The 27,999-nt window shown below is 37.8% G+C and overlaps 2 protein-coding genes across 2 annotated transcripts; both read right to left on the bottom strand.

Annotated features, from left to right (window-relative positions):
• Window positions 1-680: 680 nt before the first annotated feature.
• On the bottom strand, window positions 681-8,809 carry ZBED8 (zinc finger BED-type containing 8). Its single transcript, XM_010369928.2, has 2 exons — window positions 7,207-8,809; window positions 681-3,074 (listed from the first exon to the last, which is right to left on the bottom strand). The coding sequence occupies exon 2, from the start codon at window positions 3,023-3,025 to the stop codon at window positions 1,244-1,246; it is 1,782 nt and encodes a 593-aa protein (XP_010368230.1). The 5' UTR covers window positions 3,026-3,074; window positions 7,207-8,809; the 3' UTR covers window positions 681-1,243.
• Window positions 8,810-9,198: 389 nt separating this feature from the next.
• Window positions 9,199-26,304, bottom strand: SLU7 (SLU7 homolog, splicing factor). The gene is made up of 16 exons (XM_010369929.2): window positions 26,166-26,304; window positions 21,988-22,173; window positions 21,184-21,337; window positions 20,761-20,841; window positions 20,350-20,514; window positions 19,347-19,415; window positions 16,160-16,207; window positions 15,838-15,969; window positions 15,482-15,579; window positions 15,257-15,324; window positions 14,984-15,123; window positions 13,719-13,880; window positions 12,281-12,385; window positions 12,058-12,129; window positions 11,681-11,797; window positions 9,199-10,704 (listed from the first exon to the last, which is right to left on the bottom strand). The coding sequence occupies exons 2-16, from the start codon at window positions 22,155-22,157 to the stop codon at window positions 10,525-10,527; spliced, it is 1,761 nt and encodes a 586-aa protein (XP_010368231.1). The 5' UTR covers window positions 22,158-22,173; window positions 26,166-26,304; the 3' UTR covers window positions 9,199-10,524.
• Between the last annotated feature and the right edge of the window lie 1,695 nt (window positions 26,305-27,999).

The following is a 27,999-nucleotide window of genomic DNA, read 5'->3' as shown; positions in this document are numbered from 1 at the left end:
TAGAAGAGATGGATATTTTATAAATTCAATCCTTACTTATTATCTAGGGGAGTCAATATATAACTTTTAAAGCTGATATAACTGCTATATCTTATGGTATGAACATACTACTTAGGAGATGTGGGTAGAATTACAAGAAATCACAGAAGAAATGGGTAACTGGGCAGGAAGGGGACTGTGGCTTTTCCTTATAGGACTCTCTATATCATTTTTTCCCAGCCTTCAGCATGCAGTACTTTGATAAAACATTAATGTTTAAAAATATAAATGAAAATGTATTTAAATTAAAAAATATTTTGCCAAATTATCATCCAGAAAAGTGTGCTAAGTTAGATTCCCATGGGGAATTTTGTGATGGTCTTGAATTACTCCATTGATTTCATGTCAATTTATTTACGATTTATACTCTGACATTTTGAACTTAGAAAAATACATATAAGTGGTAATATAAGTGACAAAATTAGGGTAAAGGAAAAATAAGTGTAGGAAAAATTGAAACCAGAGGACACAAGAATCCAAGAATCCATCAGAACAGTCTGGAAAGCTGGTTACGAATGAGGATCCTTGACCTTATCAAAGACCCTGCTAATCAGAATGTCTAGGGTAAGGCTCAGGAATCTCCTTTTCAGCAGCCTTGATAACTTGGAGTTCTGAAGTAATTTAAAGATGACAAACAGTGATTAATATATTAGGCTATTTATTAATATGATATTCATAGCATAGGAGCTAGGGGAATGGACATTGTGAAACTAACTCCAAAGAGCATATTTAAAAATAAGTCTTATATAAGCCAGATCATTCCTTTTCCCATTGTATTTCATAATCCTCTTCTGATTTCATTAACCCCTCCATAACAAAGGTGGGCGAACTCAATCTGTCATTTTGCCTTTTTGACTTCTGGGGTATCTTCTCTTTTCTCCTGGCTCAGTTCCTAGCCTACCGCACCATTTAGCTGGATATTCTAGTGCTTAGGTATCTTTTTTACATACCACATGAACAGATTAAACAGATACTCAGAATTAGGAAAACCTCATGATAGCAACTAGTCAGTAGTACTTAATCCTTTCTGTTGTTTTTTTATTCTCAAAACACATTTTCACATGCCTCATTCAAAGTTAAAGTTGTTAAGTTTTTTAGATAAAGAATTCAGTATATCATAAATATGAAAGAGAAGAAACAGAATTACAGTTTAACTTTACAATGATATTAAGATTAAAATTATACATTAAAAAAGTATATCAGCTTACAGTGGCTTCTGTAGCTGTAGCTTTTGTTCAATGATGTCTGAGAAACGAGGAACTTTTTTTGAAATAGCCACACGGATATCATCACTCAGACTAAAGCAGCTTCTGGACTTTGTTTTGAAATGTAAAAGTGATGAAAATCCCAACTCACAAAGGTATGTAGTTGCAAATGGCATAAGGATTTCTAGAGCTGTCTTTGCCAGGTTTGGAAACACTGTGAATTGGGCACACCAGAAATCCTCAAGCTTCATTGTCTCAAATTCCATTAGGATTTGGCCACTAGCTCGTAATTCAGCAAGATCATTTTTCATTAAATAACTATCATCAACAAAATCGATATTAAAAAGAAATGGATCCAATATCCATTTACTTGCCTCATTAAGATCTCCAACGGAAAAATATCCATGGAAGAAGTTGCTCAATTGTTGCAGATGCAGTGTTATTTCAGCTGCAATGAATATTCCTTCATTATCTGAAACAATTATTTCTTCAAGAAAAGGAAAATTGGTAAAATTTCTTTTCTCAATTCGTTTTTGCCAAAACGGAAACTTCCTAACAAAAGCAGATAACTTTTCTCTAGCTGATACTGTGTTCATCCCAGTCCTCTGCATAGATGCACTGAGTTCATTTAAGTGTTTGAATAAATCTGCAAGGTATGCTAGGTGAATTTTAAACTCTTTATTTTCAAAGCCATCAACTAAATTACTGCTTTTGTGGTGAAGAAACTGATTTATTTCTTCATACATTTCAAAAATGTGAGTAAGTATTTGGCCTCGGGAAAGCCACCTCATTTCAGTATGGAAAAGGAGGACACTATATTCTATGCCAATTTCTTCAAAGAAAGCCTGAAATAGGCGATGATTTGGAGCTCTCCCTTTGATGAAATTTATTACCCTCACCACAGTAAACAGAGCATCCCTCAGTTTTGTAGGCAATGTCTTTATGACAAGTGCATGAGGATTCAATAAACAATGTGTGATTACGATATGAGGTATCTCTTTTTTCACATAGGCAACAAACTCGGAATTTTCTCCTAGCATAGAGGAGGCACCATCAGTACAAACAGAGCCACATACATCAAGTGCTATCTTATGCTTCAGAAAGAAGTCTCTGAAGAGATTGAACACATCTATTCCTTTCATGGATAGCTGCAATGGTTCACAGAAGAGAAATTCTTCTATGATCTCTCTTTCTTTTATATATCGCACAAATGCCATTAGCTGACCGCAGTCATCCATGTCAGTTGTCTCAGCAAGCTGAATACCCACTTTAAGAGGACTGGCTTTGATATCTTCTAGAACTTGCTGTAAGATATCTTGGCTCATTTCATCAATTCTAGAATGGATCACGGCATCTGATAAGGGTACCTGCTGAAGCTTCTTTTGTGCATCTGGTCCCAAAACTATTTGTGCTATTTCCAGTGCACAAGGTTTCACTAACTTTTCAGCTACTGTATGAGGATTCTTCTCCTTGGCACATAAATATGCAAATTGATATGATGCTTGTAATAAAGTATCCTCATGAGATGCAACTCCAAATGCTTTCAAGGTTTCACTCTGATCAGATGGTGTTGGCATATGCTTCAGGCTATTGAGATCATGCCCAGCTACACCACCATGTTGTCTGTTAAAATGGTCCGACAGTTTTGATGGTCTGAGGTCAGCATTTGAAAATACTGAGTTACACAACACACACTGTGGGCGCTGAGTTCCATCAACTTCCGTTGTACAGGTGAACCAGTAGCGAACATAGTCATCATCCCATTTGCGTTTCTTCGACATGGCACACAAAAATTCTCAGGCAGTATTCCAGAGATGCCACAGAATTTTGCTTTGGGAGTAAAATATAACCCACACATTAAAAACCAGTGGCTAACTGAATTAAAACAAAGCCACATCACACGCTATATTGTCATCACATACTATCTTGTATATGTTAAGATATAGCCTGCAGCATGTCAATTCAAAGTAAGCCATGACAGGATATAGTTTAACTTAAAGCTAGCAACTCATAGCTAATGCCCTGGAATAAATAATTCGCCAGCAAGTTATATATGGAAGATTTGAGCTTAGACAAGTTACGCATACCCGTAAGTCCTTTATTGGTGAATTACAGTTATGGCTTAACTTGTTTTCAATAATGTATGTTACAAACATATCTAGCACATTTTGTATCCCTAGAAAGGGCATCTCACTACCACCACCTTCTTCCATTCAGCCCCAAAGATGTATGCATACCCTCAGTTAGGAATCACTGAATAAAGGAGCAATTCACTAAATAAGGAAGGGTGGATGCTGACATGGAGGTTAAAAAAATTATATAAACTTATGGGGTACAAGCACAATTTTGTTATATGCATAGATTGTATAGTGGCGAAGTGAGGGTTTTTAGGGTATCCGACACCCAAATAACATACATTGTACTCATTATTTCTCATCTACTCCCTCCCACCCCACCCTTCCTCTCCTCTACCCATCACTCCATTATCTGTTCATGTGTACACAGTATTTAGCTACGATTTATGAGAACGTGGTAGTTCTTTTTAATAGTTAAGGATTAAATAGGTCTGTAATACTATTTGAACCTTGAGCAGTTTTGAGTCCAACTTAGGCACAGAATTTCAAATAGGATATTTAAGTCTGATTAAGCCACCCTTGATGCAAAAGTAGGCTACAAATTGGCTCAGAGTTTCCTTACTGCTAAGTGTAACACACTATTGGTCCATGATTCATACTATCCACATAAAAAAGCAAAATGGCTGGGTGTGGTAGCTCATGAGTGTAATCCCAGCACTTTAGGACGCTGAGGTGGGTGGGCTGCCTGAGCTCAGGAGTTTGAGACCAGCCTGGGCAATATGGTGAAACCCCATCTCTACTACAAATACAAAAAATTAGCTGGGCATGGTGGCATACACCTGTAGTCCCAGCTACCAAGCCAAGATCATGCCACTGCACTCCAGCCTGGGCGACAGAGCAAATCTCTGTCAAAAAAAAAAAAAAAAAAAAAAAAAGCAAAACAACTTGTTCAGGGGAAACACAACTATTCTTCTTACCGAGACTTCAGCAAAATCCCTCTCATATGAGAACACCCTTAAGTACAATAAGGAATTTCATGATGCTTTTCCACCTAAATACCTCTAAGTGAAGGCAGTCATGAACACACACACACACAGACACACACACAGACACACACAGCAGCATTCCTAAGGTTTGGTTTAACCCAAAGACAGGATGTAGAAGGCCCTACCCATAGAGATTCTGATTCTCTAGCTATGGAGTGGGGGCCCAGAATCTGTATTCTAAATAAGTATTTAGATAATTCTTATAAATAGTAACTAGAACAGTGATCTGTGACAAGAGATACCATATCATCACAATCACTGGGAAACTCTTTGAAAATATACATGTCCCTGCACTACCTTAGAACTAATACATTATCTTCTCCAGAAGCAGAACAAAAGAATATGGGGAAATAATGTTGTTCAGGCAATCCTGAAACACATCCTGGTTAGGTAGTCAGATTTAGGGGAATGAAAACATATCCTTCAAACCAATCCTTAGCTAACAAATATTCTAGATTTCTAAGTGAATGGTCCCAATGCTTGAATAGATATTTAAATTTTCTACGTTTTCTGAGCTTATGACATCCTCCTGTGAAAGTTGAAACCTAAAATGAAAACCATGTCTTTTCTCTTTCTCTCTCTTTAGCAATGAGTAAAGGCATAATCCACAGGTAGGCTCAAATAGACCTTAGAAAACATTCTATCTCCAAGACAAATAAGTGATCCCCAAAGTTTCCGAAGTTCTGTACCAGAGAATGTGGCTGAAATAAAGTAACAGGTATACATTTAAATCCAAATGCCCACTTTGGCCATTAAAAGAAAAATCACAAGCCAAGAATATCTACTTAAAGCATTAGCTTTCAAGTGGATCTACCAAGATGAACTAGTTGTACAGTGTACTCCAATAAAATAAGTTGATCTGTTACACCATTGTTATGAGCCTGTTAAACTGGAGGATGTCTGCCAATCAAAAAAGACAATCCGAAGTTTAAAGAGCTGATCTTAAGCCTTCATTTGTCAAGTAATGAGACTACATGGCCACTTTTGCTTAGAACCACTTCTAATTAATGACAATAAAATTATGACATTACCATAAAATGCTTATTTTTCTGTATTCTATTAATGTATATTTATCATGTAATATTTGGGGAGGCAGAGGGAATAAAGGAAAATGTTTTTAGTCACATTAGAAATCTTTACAAGAGGGGCCTGGCGTGGTGGCTCATGCCTGTAATCCCAGCACTTTGGGAGGCCAAGGTGGGTGGATCACTTGAGGTCAGGAGTTCCAGACCAGCCTGGCCAACATAGTGAAACTCTTGTCTCTAATAAACATACAAAAATTAGCTGGGTGTGGTGGCGCATGCCTGTAATCCCAGCTACTCGGGAGGCTGAGGCAGGAGAATTGCTTGAACCCAGGGGGCAGAGGTTGCAGTGAGCTGAGATCAGGCCACTGCACTCCAGCCTAGGAGGGCCAGACTCTGTCTAAAAAAAAGGCCGGGCATGGTGGCTCATGTCCATAATCCCAGCACTTTGGGAGGCTGAGGAGGGTGGATCACCTGATGTCAGGAGTTCAAGACTGGCCTGGCCAACTTGGCGAAAACTCGTCTCTACTAAAAATACAAAAATTAGCTGTGCATGGTGGTGGGTGTCTGTAATCCCAGCTACTGGAGAGGCTGATGCAGGAGAATCGCTTGATCTGGGAGGCAGAGGTTGCAGTGTGCTGAGATGACGCCACTGCACTCTCCAGACTGGGTGAGAGTGAGACTCTGTCTCAAAAACAAAACAGAACATACCAGAAATCATTACAAGATCTGTTAAAGAGTCCATTTCCTATCCACCTTGACTACGTCTCTCAAGTATATTTTAATTTAAAATTTACCTGCTTTGAACAAAAGTTTTAGGAAAATCAATTTATGGTATTCTTCTCCATCCCTCTGAAAAAGGGAGAATAAGTGGCAAGAATTTTCCAGAGCCTCAAAGATGAACTTACTGCCCAAGAGGCCTGTTTTAGAACTTCACAATTTGCACTTGCGCTTTTTGTGGTATTTAGGAATTACAATATCCTAAAATATGTAAACATTAAAAAGCATCATCATCATAAGGAGATATTGTTAAACAGGCATGATAATGGTATTGTTTGTGTTTTTTAAAAAGTCCTCATGTGTTCGACACAATTATTTACAAGTGAAATAAGACGTCTGGGATTCCTTTGAAATACTATACTTCAGCACACTCACAAACATGCACAAAGCAGGGTGGAGATAAAAGAAATGACTGGCCTTAAGTTGGTAACTCTTGAAGCTGGATGATGGGTACACATCATTACACCATTCGATTTTTATGTATTTCGGAAACTTTCCATAATAAAAAAAGCATTATCTTAAGATAGATAGATATCACTCATTTTAAGAATGATTCTTTTGAGAGATTATCTTCAGATGTTTAATGAAAGATCTGATATAACAAAGTAAAATGTTTTGGCAAGTTTATGAAGGGTAGATATGAAAAAGTATTACAATTGAGCAAAATCGTTAAAAGTGAACACTCACAAAACATTTAGGGAATGCTAATATATATATACACACACACACATATATATATATTCATTCCAGCAGTGAAAACGCCAAAGTGCAGTTGTAAATCTGAAACTCCAAACCAAATACAATTCAACTTCTATCCAGCCACTGAGTATGCAAGATCATGGTAGGCGCAGGTGTTTGGGGAGGCAGAGCATTTAAGCATTACATTTTGCAGTTAAAATTAATAGCCAGGAGAAAGGGGGCAGGAACTTGGTGGCTGGGGAGACGCTCCAGGGGCAAACGCCTGGGATCGTGGCTTTGTCACTTACAGGCTGGGACCTTTCCAAGCCTCAGTTCCTCCAGAGGGGATAACAGTACCTACCTTACAGGGTTGTTGGGAGGTTTAATTATAAGAATGCATGCAAATAACAAGCAGCTCTTAACTGATAGGACCTGATGGTGTTACTGTTAAAGACGGAGATTTTTACAGCCTCCAGGGTGAGATAAGAACGCCAGCGGCTAGGAAAAAAAAAAAGAAAAAGACTCAGCGCTGTCTCCGCCCGCCCGTCTCCGAGCCTGAGGCGCAGGCCCATGGGATGCTCGGGCTTCTTTCAGGCGCCTGTTTCAGGCTCCAGTTCCGCTCTCTGCTCAGCCTAGGGTCCAGCCTCTGGCTGTCAGAACCAGTAGAGACGGCGGTTCCTCAGGTCCGACCCCCGAGCAGGAATCTGCGGTGCGCGTGGAGAGACAAGCATCCGCAACAACCTCCGCCTCAGCCAGGCCCGGGTTCCATCCGGGTTCTCCAGGGTGCTTCCCGCCCGTAAACTGGGCGAGGCGTCTCCCACACGCAGGCGCAGTAGCAAAGGGCTGTGGGATGGGCTGGCGGGCTTGAGTACTGAGCATGCGCGCTGGCCCTCCCCCTTTCTTTTAGGTTGTGTACGTGGAACACAAAATCGTTTGTTTATTGTGTCTGCCACAGAGGATGAACTGTACAATTTCAGGAATGGAAGGGGCTGCAAACTACACATAGTTCTTTTTAACATGCAGAGCACTGAAACTTTTATATTGTGTTGGGCTTTGAGCTTTGAGATGATAAAATGCTTGATAATTACCATGTTCCACGTGGAATAAATGAGAGAAAAAGAGAAGGAAGCTCATTGTAATCTCAGATTAGACATTTCAGCAGTGGAGGATGAGCTTCCATAGCTTGTGTACTGTTGCCCATGCAGGGTGATCTACCCCTTTCCTTAAGTGGGAGCATGGGGATGAATTTCCTTATCATCATCCATCGCAGAGGAAAGATTTTTATTTAAAATTCTTTCAACAACATGATTTCAAAGAAATAAACCCATATTAGAGAGGTTTTAGGGAAAAATCCCAAGTAGAAACTAGGAAATGTTGTTGAAAGAAATAAACCGGAATATAGCCCTTTCCTGTTTGGGGGTCTTTCCAGAATTCTTATAAACTTAAATGAGTTTACTCATTTTTGTACAACATTGTTAGAAACATTCTATAAGGCTAGTGTGTGTGAGGAGTGGTGGGGCGCCAAAGAACGTGGGCCACATACATCATTTGCAGGTGCTGATGGTGAGCCTGGTAAATATTGAGGGGCTGCTTACGTTTTTGTGGATGCAAGAAACTGCTCAAGACCAGTACCTCGTTCGTCAAGAAACTAGGGCCTTAAATACTAGAGAAAGGGGTAGGCTTCAGAATCCAAGACAGCTAGCTTCATGTCCTGAGTCCGATACTTAAACGGTTAGGATTTGTGCAGATTACTTGGAGTTAATTCCATGTGCATTTTGTAAAATTGATAGATCATCCATTACCCCATTAAGTTCTTTTGAGGAAGGAGGTAACATTATGACAATTACAGTACATAATTCTCGAAAAGGCAGCTATTATTGAGATAATAAAATCAAAGTTCAATCTGAATGTCCTAGGCATTATGATTTTGAGACAGGTCTCATTCTGTTGCCCAGGCTGGAGTGCAGTGGTGCAATCTCTGCTCACTGCAACCTCCACCTCCCGGGTTCAAGCAATTCTCATGCCTCAGCCTCCTGAGTAGCTGGGATTATAGGTGTGTGCCACCATGCCCAGCTAATTTTTGTATTTTTAATAGAGATGGGGTTCCGCTATGTTGGCCAGGCTGGCTGGGCATTACTTTTCCAAAATAAAACAGAAGACATGATTCTGGATATTATAGAATTCTTCCTAAATCAAAGTAAACTAGGCCTCATAGAAGAGGGAAAGAGGTACAGAAAGGTTAGGTGACAGGATGCTGAAATTTTCTTAAACTCACGGAAGCTAATCCAGGTTCCCTTCCCTGTCCCATAAACAACTTTTCTGCCAAATATTAGATATAATGCTACAAACCACGCACAGTTAAGTATCGTCATTTATTTATCTCTAACAAAAGATAAAATACAAAACAGACACAACAATGTCAGCCTTTATGTTGAACCACCCTGTTTGGATAGGAAAATAAAATTTTTTTTGCATTTTTGAAGTAAATAAAAATTAAATCTATTTGCATTGTTAATTTCATACCAATCTAAAGCTAGACACTATGTATATCCAAAGTACTTGACAATTTGACTCAGTTACTCTCACACCACCCTTTTTGAGATGCAGTATCCTATAGGTGGTTTTTGGTAGTTTAGAAAAGCCAGTGAGCTGTTAAAAGTTGATATACTGAAGTCGGAGGTTTTGTTAGGCTGTTTTCACTGATTCCACTCTGTCAGTACTATCTTCACAGTGTTCTGAGTAGAGGCTTCAGGATCATGGCAATCTATTACTAATATCCCTACAAGCTATCCTTGTAATTCTTTCAAGAAGCCAACTTCAGGTTTTGGTTTTTTGCAAATTTTACAAACAAAGTAACAGCTGCTGGCTATAAATATTAGGATATTCTACAATTTAAAAAATCTAATATTCATGATTGTTACATGAGGGCAATCACAATGAAAACAAATAGTATCGTAAACCATATCCTCTATGATAAAGGAAAGGATTTCTACATCTAAAGGCTTATGTCCAGAATGGTAAAGACCTACTACTGATCAGTCAATATTGACCCAATGATGAGAAAATAGTTGTTTTCCATTCAAAGACTAACACATTTAGTCTACTCCAGAGGCCAAGGAGAGAGAATCGCTTGAGCCCAAGACTGCAGGGCGTTATGACTGCATCTGTGAAAAGCCACTGCTCTCTAGACTGGGCAACATAGCAAGATCCTGTCTCTTAAAGAAAACAAAACATAAAAATAAATGTAGTCATACAGTTGCTAGTAATTATTTTAAAAAAACAAAGCCCCGTTTTTTTCTCAAAACCAAGGTATGCTAAGACTAAATATAGGGCCACAAAAACCGAAGCAATAAAGTTTGAAGGTTAATAAATGTAGAGAGAGACATTCTTAATAGGTAGAGAGCCAAGGCTTCTTTACACATGACTCACATAAAACTGGAAATAAAATCTTAATCCAATTTTAAATTCTGTTCCCAAAAGCATACTTCATGTGCCTCTTCTTTTTCTTTTTTGCTTCTTCAGTATGGAAAGGAGTGAACTTACTGTGAGGCACCTGAAATATTTATTAAAGTCAGGCAGCAAGAAGAATAAACAAGGATTTTTGTATCTACAATCATCAATAAGAAGCTGAAAAGAATGTATCAGCTGCATCTATCTTGGATGGTCATGTGACTAGTTACTACTGTCCAAGGAAAGAGGCCATGGGGTCATCTGGCCTCTGACGTTTCATTCTATATGCCTCCATTTCCTCTTCAGTAGGTTCCCGAGTTTCATATATGCTATTGTAAGGCCGCTTCCTCTCATCAATCTGCATGGTCTCCTTGACATGAAGAAGGCGGGCCTCCTCTGCATTCAGTGCCTATAGAGAGAGGAATAAAATGCATATCACAGCTCTACATCAGATCTCTTTTCTTCAAAAGTGGCAGAGTACCAACGGACCCCACTGAATATGAACTGCTCTATCAGAAACGCAGATTGCCTGAAAGAGCTTTGGAGTCAGCCCTTCTACTGTCAAGCTACAACTAATCACTATTTGGCTTATATGATATTTTTATAGAGCACAAAACATTCTATAACATTTCAAATCAATGTTGAAGAAATTTTATTTAATAACAAAAATTAAATGAGGTTAACTTTACTGATACAAGCTTGCAAATGATGCTTCTGGTAAAGACTATAATTCTGACTTTTCTCAAGGACTTGCTGAAACTTACAAATTATAGAGCTAGAAGGCAATTCTTTCTGGTCAACATGGCAATAACTCTAAAATGCTTTATAACGCACATTTCTTCTGTCCATTAGTCATGATTACTAAATACTCGAAGAAGAAGGCAATACCTACACCCCACAATACCTCCATTAATATAACTTGAGCAAATCACTCAGACTCTAGGCTTGTTTCATCATTTTAAAAATGCATTTGGAGACAGGACTAGATCATAGGCCATTACAAATAAAGGCCTTTACAAATAATACTGGCCAGGAGCGGTGGCTCAAGCCTGCAATCCCAGCACTTTGGGAGGATGAGGTGGGCGGTTCACCTGAGCTCAGAAGTTTGAGACCACACTGGGCAACATGGTGAAATCCTGGCTCTATAAAACAATACAGAAATTAGCTGGGCATGGTGGCATGTGCCTGTAATCCCAGCTACTTGGGACACTGAGGCAGGAGAATTGCTTGAGCCTACGAGACAGAGGTTGCAGTGAGATAAGATCGTGCCATTGCACTCCAGCCTGGGCAACAGAGCAAGACCCTGTCTCAAAAAAATAAAAACAACCCCCAATACAAAGAATACTGTTACTTATCACTTTCACTATTTAGACTTCACAAATTACCTTTTTCAATTTTTCATGCTTCTTTTCTTCATCATCACTATCTGAACTGCTCTTTCGATGCTTCTTCTTTTTCTTTTTCTTCTTCTTCTTTTCCTCTTTCAGTTTTTCTTGATGCAGCTGGAAGGGAGGATTGAAATGCAGTGTTATTAATGTGAAAACAAAGCTCGGGTGCACTACTTGGGAGGCTGTGGCATGAGAATCACTTGAACCCAGGAGGCGGAGGCTGCAGTGGACCCAGATCGTGTACTGCACTTGAGCCTGGGCGACAGAATGAGATTGTCTCAAAAGAAACAAAACAAAACAAAACAACTCAGGTGCAGGTTTTAAAGCCCTCCCTCCAGGACTTAAAAATTCAGGACAAATGATTATCAACTTACCTCCATGAGAGTTTGAGGTTTTTTCACAGATTCGTCCCCAGTTATATCATTTATAATACATTCCTCAGAGTTCTGTGGAAAAATACATGTGATTTGAGTTGAGTGTCATAGTTACTAATCATCTAAGAAAAAGTTAAAATTTGAAACACGAGACAGTATGTTTCAGTTTGACTTAGGAGCTTCGGTTGTTTTACACCTTTAAGAACCAAAGACAATTACTTACAACAATCTCCTTCCCAGCTTCTCCAGTACAATAGGAATACTTGAAAAAAGAGTGACAGCATTTGTATCCCCATCGGCCTTCTTTCCAGTACGATCCCCAGATATGCTGCAGAGAGAGAAATTACTTAAAAAGAAAGCTGAAATTAGAAACTTCTATATACTGTTGATAGGAGTATAAAATAATACAGCCCTTTAAAGGTAATTTGGGAGAGAAATTATGGGAATTCAAGGCTGGCTAACAGGGACAAGGTAGTCTGACCTGAAGTGTGAGAGGCAGGCACTGTAGTTACAAAGCTCTTAAATTCTATTCCCAAAAGCCTATAAAAAAATTCAGTGTATCTGACTTCTCTTGAAAAATGAAGGAGTGGGAAATTCTGGGCCTACATGACCACTTGGCAATAATCGGCTGTTGCTGAACAGTGGATGCCCCGTTAGATAGGGCTTATGTTCTCCAGTTTGTACAATTTGCCTGGCTCACTTTGCTCATGTATGATCACTGGCCTGGCTACTATAGGGAATTAGGTTTTTGACCCTCAACTAAGAGAGACAATTGTAGTTTGGTTACTTCAAGAGAACAGCAAAGGACAATACATGCTTTATGATGTTTATGATGTAATGTGAATATACTACATTACTTATTAAATATTCTTGTCAAAATATTTAACTTATATCCAATCAAGCCATTAGACCTGAATTCCTATTTATAAAACATACAGGGATAGAGAAACAAGCTATATAACGCTACTAGGATCCAGTCAATACAGAATATGAGACAATTTACAAACTAACTGGCCTAATCTATTAAATGGTCATTGTCATGAAAATGCAGAGATACATTCTAGAAAAGAGACATAATAACCAAATAATGATCAAAATAAATTTGAAATGAATTCTGACTAAAACAAAAAATAGATGTTAAAGGCATTTTTCTGTATATTTTGGAAAATGTGATTAATGACTAGATATTAGGTAATATTATAGAATTAATGCTACTTTTCTAAAGTGCAATAATGTCAATGTGGTTATATAGAAGAAAGTCTTTATTTTAAGGAGGTATGTGATACAGTTCTTATGGATAAAATGTCATGATATATAATTTCCAAATGTTTCAGTCAAAAAAAGTATACATAAACTATGTGTGTATGTATGTGTATTTTACGTATCTATGTAAAACAATGTGCATATGCACACATACAACTAGACAAAGTATATAAGGCAATATGTTAAAAATTTCGGAATTTAGATGATGGGTATATAGATGAACATAGTATTCCTTCAAAACGTTTCTATTTTTGAAAAAATTCCCTGAAACAGAGTTAATTTTTTTTTTTTTTTAAAGCATAGAGGATAGAAGCGGTTAGCTAATAAAGTTGTAGTGGAAAAATGCAATACAGAGCAAAACTAACAAGGACACAAAATTGTTCCAGTTTAGTACATACTGTGTGATTGTGGATCTTCACATCCTCCTCATACTTAGAGCAGGCAACAGCCCGCTCCTGTCCTTTGATGACTGTCCCATGTCTTGAGTACTCCACATAGTCTTCAGTCTGGGCTAAAAGCAATTCAGCTGGAGGGGCATCCAAATGTTCTTGGCCACCATACTAAAAGGACATTGCACATTATTCAATACATTTTACAACCTCATTTGCATTTAAATTTCCAGGAAAATATTTTTTTTTTCCTTATTCTATTTATTCATTATTTCTCTTTTCTCTGATGTTAACCAAAAAAATGGTAAAAAGATGTGAAGGGACCTGGTTAGAACCCTGAAACTGTCCACTAAGCCAGTGTTAACACCTGGGGTATAGTGGTTCCATGCCTTCCCTAACATTTATTCTGAATTTTATAAACAAATGAAAGACTTGTTTAATTTATATAAAAATGGGACTATAATATATTAATCTGAACATGATGTAGGAAAACATTTATTTCTAATCAGAAAGAAAGGGAACATTCTTTACTGGGTTTTGTTATAGAAAGCACAGTAGGAAAAAAAAAGCCATCATTTTTTTTTCTGAGACAAATAGAAGATGTCTCAGTTGCTATTCATCTGTTGAGTACAGTAAGTTACAAAATGGCCATAAATTCCTCTTATCCTTGTATGTATGCACTTTCACCACAGGGCTTTGCTTTTCTTCCCATCAAGAGACGAAGTCTTTCTCTATCCCTTGAATATGGGCGTGGCCATATTACTAGGTTTCACCAATGGGAAGCTGGCAAATGTGATGCAAGCAAAGGCACTTATGTACCACAACGCACTTTTTGCTGCCACTCTCTAGAACTCTGAGAATGCCATTTTAAAAAGCTGCCCTACTAGAGGATGAGACCACATGGAGTGGAGATGAGCTGTCTCAGAAGAGGTCCCCTTAGGACAATTAGCCTGTTAACTGCTAAACACAAGAGTGAGGCCATCTTAGTTCATCACCTAACCTCAGCTGAGCAAGCCCAGACCAGGAGACTCGGCCAACTGTGAGCAATAATAAATGTTTATTTTAAGCTACTAAGATATGAGGTAGGTTGTTTTGCTGTAAAAGCTCATACAAAATTGTATAGCATCTGACTAACACAAAGGAAGAAAAGGACTAATTCTTCATGGATTATGAGGGGCTCTCTTTGCATTATTTTCCAAATGTAAAACGAATGCTTATTAACTAGTAACTTCTCTTTAACAGAAATTCTTCTTTAGCATTTTGGTCAAAATTACCTTTTCCAGGATGCTTTCTTTCTGCTGTTCTTTGAAATCTTCTTTTTTGACTTTGAAGGACTTATACAACAGCTCTAGCTTTGTAGGATCTGCCTGCAGATGTACTTCAGATCCTTTGTCATAGGCTTCCCACGCAAACACTGGAGTAATTCAAAACATCTTAATGAATTGGCAGCTACATTATTGTATGCTTCTTGAAAACAAGCTTAAAAAAAAAATCCCAAACTTCTTATGAGCTGATATAAAATGCCTTGACATAGAGGAAACACTTACACTGTGTCTGAGCCATTGAAATGGTATCTCCAGTGTACCTAACAAAATTATCTCCAGCATAACTCACTCTGCAAATACAAATAAAGAAAATGTTTCAGATATTGATTTAAGGAAAATTAATTCGTAAAACTGAATCTGAATTAAAATGAACACCATCTATGGTCAGGTCAGAAAACAATTAACTTTCCCTCATCTTGAAATCTGTACATTTAACTTGATACTTACTCATCTGGATTCTTTCCTGCATTGGCATAAGGATTCTCTCTCATTGCTCTAGTTTTTGGATCATAGTAGGCAGAATTTGGATCTAAATTCCTCAAATACTAGAAGAAAAAAATATTTAAAGAATAAATTAATGTTTACTCACAGCAAAAAGATGTCAGCAGACTAGTTGGAGGAGTTGAACATGATCAATTAAATAAATGTGTGTATACAATTCTGGGGTACAGGTGAAGAGAAAAAACAGAATGAAACCTTATCTTAGAATGACTCTATTATCCATATGCTACCCAGAGTCGATAAAATTTAGGCTGGAAAGACAAATATTTTTCAAATATGTATGTTAAGTTGATAAGACTTACTTTTGCAATATCTTCTCGAATCCTGAGATTCCGGACAGTAATTCGTCTTTTGGAGTCAAAATTCTGTCCAGGCATGTCAATATCATCTGCATATTTATCTTCATCCTCATCTTCACTATTATGATCTTTTTCCTAAAAGGGGGAGGGGAAGAAAAAAAAGTAAGAAGAAAAGAAAGCAGCATGTAATTCTTGTTTTTTTTTTCTTTTCCCTTTAACCAAACCCTTATTTACTTGTGTTCTTTAAAAACTATTATTAGTGTTATTATTAGCCATCAGAAATTTAAAAATTTCACATGTACTAGAGGCAGCAAATATGTATTACCGTCTGAGAATTTGGTTCCTCTTCTCCCCACTGGTGCTTTGGAGAATTCTGTATCACGAAAGAAGAAAAGTAATTCATAATTTCATTCCACTTAATCCAATTAACACTTAAAATAGCTAAGATAATAAAACTTAATTCTAACTGAACAAACTCACATTTCTCAGTTGTAATGAGCACACAAATTCTGAATACAAGAGTGCCACTGTGAATTTTATTAGACTGTCTATAAAGCCAGCAAATTTCAAGAGAATTTTAATTAAGATTATAACTACAGAATGGTAACAGGAAGATTAAGATGACCAAAGTACCCAATAAATATTAATTTCTAAATGTGTTAGTCTTCAGACATACTGTTTTCATTAAACGTTACTAGTTTCCCAGTAAGTCCAAAAAGAAAATGTTACTAGGTTCATGTCTTCACAGCCAAAGTGAAGTTTGGGCAATGAAAAAATTCTACAATTGACACAATATTGTAATTTAAGGAGGGGCCAAACTCCTTGTCACAAGGATACACTTTTCTTCACTAGCAATTGGTCAGAATACTTTCTAACGCCACAGAATGTGTATAGTAACGTGGTCAGTATTTCATCATGTCCCTTCATAAAGGCTTCAAAGATTAAAAATACTTCAAAAGAAAAAAAGAATACATTATAGCATTAGTGAGGAGATATAGAAACACGTGCAGGTATATATAGTCTATAGATGTAAGCATAAATCTGTGTAGCTTTTCTGAATGATGGCTAAGTGATCATAAAAATTTTAGAAATATAAACTCACTGAAATACACTTCTAGAAGGTTATCCTAGTATCATGTCAATTATATAAAGATATATAAGAATGTGATGTGCAGTATTGTATATGTGCAATGGTTTTTCAAAACATTGGGAAAAAATCAAATTAATAATAGATCACTGGTTATATAATTTACTGCATTCCATGGAACACTGAACAGCCATTAAAAGTGATTCTATCCAAGGGGCAGAAAAGTATGTATCATTTCCTAACTTTTTTGATTAAAAAAATGGAGGGGAGAGAAAGGTGGGATAAGAGTATATATTTGTATTTGTATTTATTCAAGAAACTCTGAAAAGAGCCATACACATACACAAAAGATTTGGGGCGAGGGGAAGTTTAGTGTTAGGGTGGACAGAAACAGGGGTGGAGAGACTTCACTGTGCATTTTCTTAAACTGTTTTAATTTTTGAGCCATGTGAATTTATACAAAAATAAATGATGCTATAGGTCTATAAATATAGACAGAAAACACGTTCTCACTGTACTCTATGTTGTTAAATTAAAAAAGAAGGTAATAAATGAATATATAAAGATGGATTCATGTAAGAAACATTTTGTATTCTAGCACACATAAACAGGTATATGTGGACAAGAGAGACCTGGAAAGGCCTACTTCAAAATGTTCATAGTTAACACAGGGGATATTTTCTTTTTAATATAATGTTCTAATTTTTTTCACTTAAGTGTTACTTTCAAAATCAGAAATATAAATATTTCGTGAAAAATAATTTTTTTGAGTTCCCACTATTTGCTAGTTCAACAAAGGACATTTACATACATTTCTATAGTGACAGCTAAATACCTAAATCTACTATATGTGGTTCATCTTAATATCCAAGCATCCAAGTGGGCAAAAATCATTAGCCCCTTACATACATTAAGTATCCTTACTGGGGAAATAAATTACACCACGTTTACAACAAGTAACAGAGAATATATTAGAACAAAGAAACAGGCCCTTTTTCTTTTCCCAAAGTTAGTAATACATAAAAATAATCACAACAATAATAGCTACTAATTACCCAGTGTTTACTATGTGATATGTATATAAACTTCCTGGGGGTAGGTGTTGTCATTTCTATTTCAGACATACTAAACTGCAGCTCAGAGAGACAAATTCACTTTTCTAAGAGCATGTATCTCTCATGGAACAGAGACAGATTTTGTTTTCATTTTATTGATTGATTGATTGATTGACTGAGATGGAGTCTCGCTCTGTTGTCCAAGCTAGAGTTCAGTGGTGTGAACTTGGCTCACTGCAACTTCTGCCTCCTGGGTTCAAGCGATTCTCCCGAGCAGCTGGGACTACAGGCGCTCGCCATCACACCCAGCTAATTTTTGTATTTTTAGTAGAGATGGGGTTTCACTATGTTAGCCAGGCTAGTCCCAAACTCCAATCCACCCGCCTCGGCCTCCCAAAGTGCTGGAATTACAGGTGTGAGCCATCGCACCTGGCCAGAAATGGATTTTAAACACCTATCTGGTAACTTAACGCTGTTAACTTGCCTGATAGATTACGCTCACTTAGTAATTATTTCGAGTTCTGCTTGCTTTGTTACTTATACATGGTTTAGAGTCCCTTTTAGAAATTTAAACTAAAAAACTATAAATGTTTACTATTTATTTGTGCCTAGATTTGTTAAAAAGAAACTTGACAACTCTAATATGCATAATATATTTACTCTATTAAGTTGACAAGGATTTTAAAAAAAGAAAAAAAAACTGACTGCAACAGACCTTTCATTCATACAAAAAAATGTTTTGCCCAGTTATGTAACTAATACATATTCATTGTGGAAAATGCAGAAAATACTAAAGAAAAAGGATACAAAGAAAAATTCATAAATTCTACATTAAATAAAAACTAGTGTTCTGGTCTTTCTTTCAGTGTGATAATATTATACTATCTTTTCACGTATCATTCAAATACAAGTGTTAACCAGTGTTGTTAACGAAGTCTCGAGAAATGCCATTTTTAAGAACTAAGCAGCTATTATACCATGCAGATGCACTTAACCAACTCCCTATTCCTGGACATTTAAGCTATTCCAATTTCTCTACTATTGTAAAAAATGCTGTACCATCTTTATGCATAATGATTTTTCTGAACTCTAGAAAATTCTTTAGGATGGATAGGTCTAATAATTTAACTTGAAAAAGTAAGTGTACGTCTGTGTGTGTGTCTAAATATAAATAGTGGCAGTACTGTTCCCAAATTGACTGCATCAATTTATATTACTATAAACTGTATACAAAGTATCAGTTTTATTTTCCCCCCAATAGCATTTCTCTCTTCCTCTCTAACTGAAGAGCTATAAAATGAATTGTTTCAATTTTCATTTCTTTGTTTAAAAGAAATGAAACTTTTTTTTTGATCATTTTCATTACTTACAGCCTGTTCCACTAATTTTCCTGAGGCTAATTCCTCTTGGAGTTTCTGGGCTTTCAATGTTCGTTTTGCCTTTAAAGGAAAAAAAAAAAGAAAGAAAGAAAGAAAAAGGAACATTTAAATTTTACTTACAACATTCAATTCGCCACCTATGTTTTTATATATTTAAAATGAATAACTTTAAATTAATTCATTTCAGAAAAGGTCACTGAACACACCTATCTCTTTGGGATTCCTTGTAGCCCTAGACTTATTACTCTATAAAGAGCAGGAGTTACACAATGTTTGAACCAGGCAATAATGTAAACTGAGACAAATGGCATCAGTAGTAAATTGCAGGGAGCAAGCCCTGACAAAAACAAGCAGCTGCCACATAACTCTAGATGACTGACTCTTACCAGGCAGGCGTGGGGTTACCATATATTACAATGTTCAAGAAAAGATGAAATCCAGATTTTTATATGAAATCTTACAATTTTAAAATGATACCTCTAATAAAAAAAAAAAGGCAGTGCGACTATGACTTCAAAGGACTAAAGGTGAAGAGGTCAAATCATAACAGTAAAAACTGAAGTTGGGTTAAAATAAAATAAAATTTCCTGAAACAAATTATCCATTCCCTTTCTACTACTCCCAAATGCTATGTGAGGCACCATAAAATAGGTTCATGGGCAAGCTATAGCTTGGGGCCATACATTTCTAATCTCACAAAACTAAAAGCTTTGGACACGAATCTGTTCTCATGCTTCCAGTATCTTTTGCTACCTAAGACAGGGAGTAAAGGACAATATAAGAATCAAGAAGAAACTGCTGGCAAATATGGCTAGCACATTATTTCCTCTATTCAATATTACAATTATAAAGGTAGCCTACACAGTAGTACTAATACTAATATAAAAATGCTACCATTTTTAAAGTGCTTCAAGATTTGAAAAGTAGAGCTGCTAGAGATACAGCAATAGGACGATTCTTTAAAAAATCCAGGAAAGCAGGGAATTTTGCTCACCAGATCAACTTTGGCATACTCTTCAACAATTTTCATGTGTTCTTCTGGATTGTAGCCATTCCATCGATCCCTCTTCCCATCATAGTCAAACATCAATTGAGGCTGGACATGTTCATCTGGAGCTATATTAGTACCTGTAAATTTGGCTCCAACTCGCCTAGGTCTCTAAAAACAGAGTAAGATTTAATCTTTTCCTAAGTGCTTATGACCCAAAGGAAGACTTTATACAACTTTTACAGAGAGGGCACTTTATGAGCTATTCAATTATCAGTTAGTCTTACAGCAATTCCACTCAAACTAATTTTTATTTAACTTGTACCTAAACATAGGTGATTTCAGAAAAAGAGAAGCAAGCTCTCTGACAACGAAAAGACTGACAATGGTTTTCAAAATTCTCAAAGGTGAACTTACCTCAAAGCAGTCTTTCTTTTTGTGTGTCATGGCCCCACAATTTTCACATGCTCCTTTGCGGTATTTAGTAATTATGGAATTCTATAAATATAAAAAAAAAACAAAAAACAAAGAAAATGTCTTAACTACATAAGTTAGACATAACTTTGGCTCTCATTACGATTTTGTCTAGTGAAATGATTTCTTTGTTAAAAGGAAAACGAGTTAGTCTCCACACATTTACAAATGTGAAAGTTTAAGGACTTCAGGAGTATAAAATTTATATAAGAAATACAAATGTAAAATAGTAAGGCACTGTGAATTCCAGTACCAGATAAAGGGTTTTATTATGTTTCTGCTTTAAATAGTATTGCATTGAAACTTCTTACGTTAAGTTCTTAAACTCTCCATATCCATGAAGAGGTACACAGGTAGTCTACATACCTCTTTAACACCCCTCTTGTACCATTCTCCAGATGAGCTGAACTGCTTTTGTTTCTCTGGTTGTGGTCTCTGGTGTTTTAAAGTAGGTCTTTTTGAAGGATCAATATACCATGGCACTGAAGAAATATACTGAGGAATATGGGGGTTGATGTCTCTGTAATAAAAGTTAAAAAAAAAATTTAAGAATAAAGTTGGAAAATAATCAGTATTGCAATTACAAAGGTAGCTTACACAAAATCTAAGAATAGAAACATTGCAGTGGTAGGGGGAAGAGAATATGGTTGCTATCACTATACTATAATAAAGAATAATTTAAAATAAAGAAGTAATTTATTTTAGAGTGAAAATATTTCCAACTAAGAAACTAAGAATAGTGATGTAACTGAAGGGAGAGAAGGGAGGAAGGAAAATAGAGATGTGTGTTAGTAATCTAAATCTATCACAAGAAGTTTTGGTTCAAATAATGTCTATAGTCAATTAATTAAAATAATTGTGTAGGTATTATTATCTAGAGATGTGAAGGTAACAACCAGAAAAACTCAAAATAGAAAGATTTAACAGCAGTCACTCCTGTATAGCAGGCCGGAGTGGGAAAGGTGAAAAAACACTGTTGCTATCCATTATAAGCCCTTCAACATAATTTCATTATTAAACCATATGCATATGAGTTTGATAAAATAAATAATAAAAGACATAAATAATGAAGATAGGTGCCTCTCAAATAAAAGGATGAAAAATTAATAAACTAAGTAGCCAAGAATTTGAATTTTGAATGAATGGATCATACAAAAATTAAGTACTTACTTTCCTTCTTCATCAACTTCTGCAGGAGCATTGCCCAATTTTCGCTGTTCTTCTAGCTCCTTCTTCTTTCTCCAGTCCTCTCTGGTCATCTTCTTTGGTTCCTCCAAACTCATTTCTTTTGACCCCGATAGGGGTGCAGCATTAACTGCATCTACAACCGTGGCTGACATGGTTATCTGGCCTCCTCTAAGAAAAGAAGTCAAATTTACAGTAAAAAGTAGGCCTTCATTAGTTCACTCAAACTACCAAAAAGACATCCTAATAATATATACTGCTTCATATGTTTTCTCCCCCCATAGTATGTGTAAGGAAGGGTCTCCTTCCCCTCCTCAAGGTCTCTATATACTGTTAGCAGTTTCTCCCTCAACTCCAATTTACAAATGGAGAGAGACACACATGTGTATTTAAAACTTCACAGGACTCTTTTTCTCATACATATCCTGAATCCCTCTTTCTGTGTATGTGTCTCAAACTTTTCTAACACAGTAACTCTTAATGAAAGAGGGTCCTATCTCTGTACTCCTTTAAGAATGAACATCTCAAGAGTTATCTATAATCACTGTCTCCACTTCCTCACCTTCTACTTTCATCCTTACTCACTCTAACTTAGCCCTCCACTCCCTATCATTCTAAAGAAAAGAGTTACATTAAGTCATCAAGGACCATTGTGCTAAATCCAATGGACATTTTTCAGCTCTGTTCATTCCCTTTTTATATACTATTTATTGACTTCCCTGACACTACATTCTCTTGGTTTTTCTTTTTTTTTGGAGATGGTGTCTCGCTCTGTCACCCAGGCTGGAGTGCAGTGGCACGATCTCGGCTCACTGCAACCTCCGCCTCCCAGGTTCAAGCGATTCTCCTGCCTCACGCTCCTGCGTAGCTCGATTACGGGTGCCTGCCACCATGCCTGGCTAATTTTTTTTGCATTTTTTGTAGTGACGGGATTTTACTACATTGGCCAGGCTGCTCTCAAACTCCTGACCTCAGGCAATCTGCCCACCTCGGCCTCCCAAAGTGCTGGGATTACAGGTGTGAGTCACCGTGCCCGGCTCTCTTGGTTTTTCTTGTACCTCTGTTGTCATCAAATTTTGCCCAGTTATTTAATGTTGGATTCCTCAAGGCTCAGCCAGCACCTTTTAAACCAGTCTAAACTCCCACTAATGGATAAGCTCATTTACTTCCAAGGCTTCCATGGTCACAATACAACACTGCTGGCTCTCCAGCTTATTTTTCTATAAAATAAAAAATAATAAAGGAACAATTTATTTTTCTACTCAAGACTTTTCATCTGAGCTTCAGATACATATATCCAATTGCTTACTTGACATCTCCACTTAGAGATCAGAGGCATTTAAACTCAATACGTCTTAATTCAATCTCATGATCTTCCCTCTGAAATCTAATCTCCTACTGTTCCCTACCTTTTTTTTTTTGAGATGGAGTCTCGCTCTGTTGCTGAGGCTGGAGTGCAGTGGCGTGATCCTGGCTCACTGCAACCTCCGCTTCCCGGGTTCAAGCGATTCTCCTGCCTCAGCCTCCCAAGTAGCTGGGATTACAGGCACGCCCACCACCACGCCTGGCTAATTTTTTGTATTTTTTTTTTTTTTTTTTTAGTAGAGACGGGGTTCCACCCTGTTAGCCAGGATGGTCTCGATCTCCTGACCTCGTGATCCACCCGCCTTGTCTTTCCAAAGTGCTGGGATAACAGGCGTGAGCCACCACGCCTGGCCCCATTGTTCCCTATCTTAATGAAAGACAACACCATCCGTCCCTTTACATTAAGTGCTTCAGCTTATCCCTACATCTATGTCATCACTAAGACCCATTATTTTCACCTTTTGAATATCATTCAAATGCATCTACTTCTTTCCATTCTTACTGCTACCACCCTAGTGTAAGTTATTACTTTTTCCTATTTACTGGTCTCCTCTGATTCCCTCCAATCAATTCTCCACATCGCAGCGTTATTTTTTCAAAACACAAATCTGATCATATCATGTCTGACATGGTTTGGCTCTGTGTCCCCAGCCAAATCTCATCTTGAATTGTACTCCTGTAATTCCCAAGTGTTGTGGGAGGGACCCTGTGAGAGATAACTGAATCAAGTCGGCAGTTTCTCCCATACTGTTCTGGTAGTGAATAAGTTTCATGAGATCTCATGGTTTGATAAAGGGAAACCCGTCTTGCTTGGCTCTCATTCTCTATTGTCGCCGCCATGTGAGAGGTGCCTTTCACCATGATTGTGAGGCCTCCCCAGCCACGCGGAACTGTAAGTCCAACAACCTTCTTTCTTTTGTAAATTGCCGGGTCTGGGGTATGTCTTCATTGGCAATGTAAAAGCGGACTAATACAATGTCCTACTGCCCAAGCTTAAAATCCTCCAATGCAGTACCGTCCAAAAATTCAATACAGCACCATCTAAGAGAAATACAATGCTAGTCCCATATGTAATTTTATGTTTTCCGGTAGTCACATTAAAAAAGTAAAAATAAACAGGTAAAATTACTTTTACAAGATTTGTATTGTATCCAACATATTATAATTGCAAATTTGAATTAGAAAAAACAACTCTGTCTTTAAAAGTTGATATGGGTTTTACACTTATTTAAACTAGTCACATTTCCAGTCTCAATAACCACAAGTGGCTAATAACTAGCATAATGAATAGTGACAGCTGGGCGCGATGGTTCACACCTATAATCCCAGCGCTTTGGGAGGCCGAGGCGGGCGGATCACCTGAGGTAAGGAGTTTGAGACCAGGATGGCCAACCTGGCGAAACCTCGTCTCTACTAAAAATACAAAAATCAGCCGGGCGTGGTGGTGTGCACCTGTAATCCTAGCTACTCGGGAGGCTGAGACAGGAGAATCATCTGAACCTAGGAGGTGGAGGTTGCAGTGAGCTGGTGTTGCATCACTGCACTCCAGCCTGGGCGACAGAGCTAGACTACGTCTCAGAGAAAAGTGACGCTCCAAAGGATTTTATCATTCATACTCTAAAAACTGACATCTTTTTAACACACCTACATGGTCCACCATGGTCTGGCATCTGCTTACCTTCCAGCCTCACCATTACAACTATCCCCGCATCCTTCTCTACTAACTACATAGACCTTCTTGTAGTTCCTCTAACACACCGTGCTCCCTGTAGACACCGGGCCTTTACACAAACCCCTTCCCAGTGGAAAGTGCTCAATGCCTGGGGGTCTACGATGCTTCTCAAAAGTGTTCTCTTCTCCTGTGTCTGACCTATAGAAAACCTCCCCCATATATTTGTGTAACGTATAAACTGAAGGCCTAAATATACTGCGAAGAGAAGCAGAACAAAGGTAAATTTAACAATCTTCATTAAAACAGCTACCATTTCTTGAGCCTACCGTGTATCACCTCATCCAATCTTCACAATAAGCCCAGTAGATAGGTCTGATGAACCCCATTTTACAGGGAAGAAACAGGTTCTGAGAGGTAAGATCCTCAGCCAAGAACACATTGTACAAGGACTTCAAACACAAGTCTGACTCCAGAGTCAGTTCTCTAAAAACAGCATGTTATACTCTGTCCATAGAACTTTGGCTTCTGGGCCTGAAATATTAAAAACTAAAACTGAATGAAGTATTATAGTCACCAAGTTGTACTCACTCGTTTCCGTCGCTGTGGAGGGGCCTATTTTCTTCAACTAAAAACAGTAATAGCTCCCACTTACTGAGGGCTTACCGTAAGACAGTGTTTAATGCTTTACTTACATAGATGTTTTCATTTATATCCGCATGATATCCCACTTAAGTCAGATCATCTCGACTTAACAGGAAAAACTGAAGCTTAAGTAAATTTTCTGGCGAGGAAATACAGTCTATCAATTTGGGTACTGGAAGCAGCTTTCCCCGCTCGCAGTCCGGGGATCGCTCAAGGTCTTCAAGGCCACCGCCACAAAGGTGACACTCTCATAGTTATCCCGACTGTTTCCCTGAAGACGCAGGCCTGGTCTGGCTGGGCACGAGTGCCATCAACGGGTCTCAGGACAGTGGCTTCCTTTTCGGTCCCCCGTCCTCGCTCCCTCCTCAACAACTGAGGGCTCATTACCCCCGTGAGGACATATCCAATAATTAGGAGCCTTCGACCCATTTTCTCAGGTTCCCCAATTCCCCTTCGCCCGAAAGTTCTAAAAATATTTTCTTACCCAGTCCCGCCGCAGGTGGTCCCAAGTCCATCCGAGAGAAGCCAAGCCTATCTTGTAATGTTTACTTCCGGCTTCTCGCCTCATTCCGGCGGCCAGTGCGGTAACTTCCGGACAATCGGCACATGCGCACTAATTTCCTGGCGGGACTGGGGGCGGATCCTCTTGAGCCGTGGGAATCGCGAGAACTGTAGCTGTGCCTATCGCGCTATTTACCCGGCTTGTGGAGAGATTCAAGTTGGGCGGGTTCTTTTTGGCTTCTATGTAGGAACTTTGTTTTAGAATCAGAGAATTTTAGGAAGTTTTTTTTTTTTTATTAAAAAAAGCCAAAACAGACAAGAGCTTAAGCCTCACCAGGGGGTTGTGAAATGAATGCAGAATTTGGTGATGTATCAGCTAAAAAAAAAAAAAAAAGCAGTTAAACTTGGCAGCAATTAGTAGCCAGGCTGTGTTAACATGCTGGGGATCTGGTGAACACAGTGTCTTCCCTCAAATTTACATCAGAGTGCGAAAGACACCGGAACAACTATTCAGATAATTTAGCAGCTGTAAAAGTTCCTATGAAAGGAATACCAGGTGCTGTGAGAACATAAGGCACGTTATCATTAGGAAAAAACACGACGATTTCCATTTTGGAGAAACATTAGTATCTATGCTATCCCATCTCTTCTTTAAAAGTATACATGTGAAATAAAATACTGGAAAATAAACTAATTTTCGTGGTAGAATTTCTTGTGATTTTTTTTTTCTTTGTGCTTTCTATTCTGGTTGTTCTCTCCCTGCCCCCCATAACGTGTATCCATCCTTTTTGAATGTAAAAGTTAAAATAGCTACCATTCCCGCCTCCATAAAATAGCCCAACATAATAGAATCTGTTTTTTTCGTATTAAGAATTTGCAATTCCTGGAGTTTAGGAGCATAAATATTAATTTTGCTTTTACAGGGCAGTAGATGAAGAAACAGAGACTAGCGTGAAAGTGAGTAGAGTCTATGAATCACTCAGGCTTTGTTTTTTTCCACTTAAAAACATTCCTGAAATTTGCTTAGGAGTGTTAAGGCCTAATTAGCCAAAACCACCAGGAGAGCACATCTCGAAGAGGAATCAGAAAGCCCAGGACAAGAGAGTTGAATCTTTTCTAAGACTTGAGGTCCCTCTGCAGGGTTCTGAGGAAGGTCTAGGAAAGCTGGGATTGGTTCTGGATGGGTTGCTGTTTGTAAAGCAGGATTAGGAAAAACTGATTAGGGACTAAGTGCTGTTATGAGTGAGGGTGGTTTAGCAATTGAGTATTTCCAGTAATAGTAATAGCAAAGCTGGTCTGAGGGCATCATTAGTAAGAAAACAGCGGTGGTTTTCAAAGAGAACCACCAAAGAGAGGGTGGTTATGGTTTACAGCTGATGCATGACCTTGGGAGAAACAATGCTTTCTGTTGGTGAAACAAAGAAGACATCCTAAGGAGATAAACTTTGCACCCCAAAACCTCTGTAGATAGAGAATCCCCACTTGGAAGCTATAGGTGTTGTAAAGATTTAGTCTCAAAAATTAACACTTTGAATGCTGATAATATAATATGATAATGTAAAATTTAGGAGATACAGGAGGAAATAAGGGGTGGGGATAAAGGAAAGAGAGCAGTGAAGGGACAATAAAGGTATGCATATTTTTCTGTCTTTCCTCTTTTCTTCACCTTAAGTTAGGCTCTTTTCTTCTTGATACCTAGTATAAAGTCCACCATTTAATAGGTATTCAATAAATATTTGTGAATGAATGAATCATTCAATCAATATTGGTCCTGAAATGCCAGGGAAGAAGAGATGATGAACTGGCATGTATTGAGA

Source organism: Rhinopithecus roxellana, chromosome 3, assembly GCF_007565055.1.
Source record: "Rhinopithecus roxellana isolate Shanxi Qingling chromosome 3, ASM756505v1, whole genome shotgun sequence".
NCBI classification, from domain to species: Eukaryota; Metazoa; Chordata; class Mammalia; order Primates; family Cercopithecidae; genus Rhinopithecus; species Rhinopithecus roxellana.
The sequence above is the reverse complement of the archived record's forward strand: the minus strand, read 5'-3'. Positions and strand labels throughout refer to the sequence as shown.

Coding starts and splice junctions, on each gene's coding strand:
- SLU7 (XM_010369929.2), bottom strand. CDS start 22,157: ATGTCAGCCACGGTTGTAGATGCAGTTAATGCTGCACCCCTATCGGGG. Junction 19,416..20,349: donor AGTATGCCAAAGTTGATCTG/GTGAGCAAAATT, acceptor TTTCCTTTAAAG/GCAAAACGAACATTGAAAGC. Junction 12,130..12,280: donor AAGCTGGGAAGGAGATTGTT/GTAAGTAATTGT, acceptor ATTTTTCCACAG/AACTCTGAGGAATGTATTAT.
- ZBED8 (XM_010369928.2), bottom strand. CDS start 3,025: ATGTCGAAGAAACGCAAATGGGATGATGACTATGTTCGCTACTGGTTC.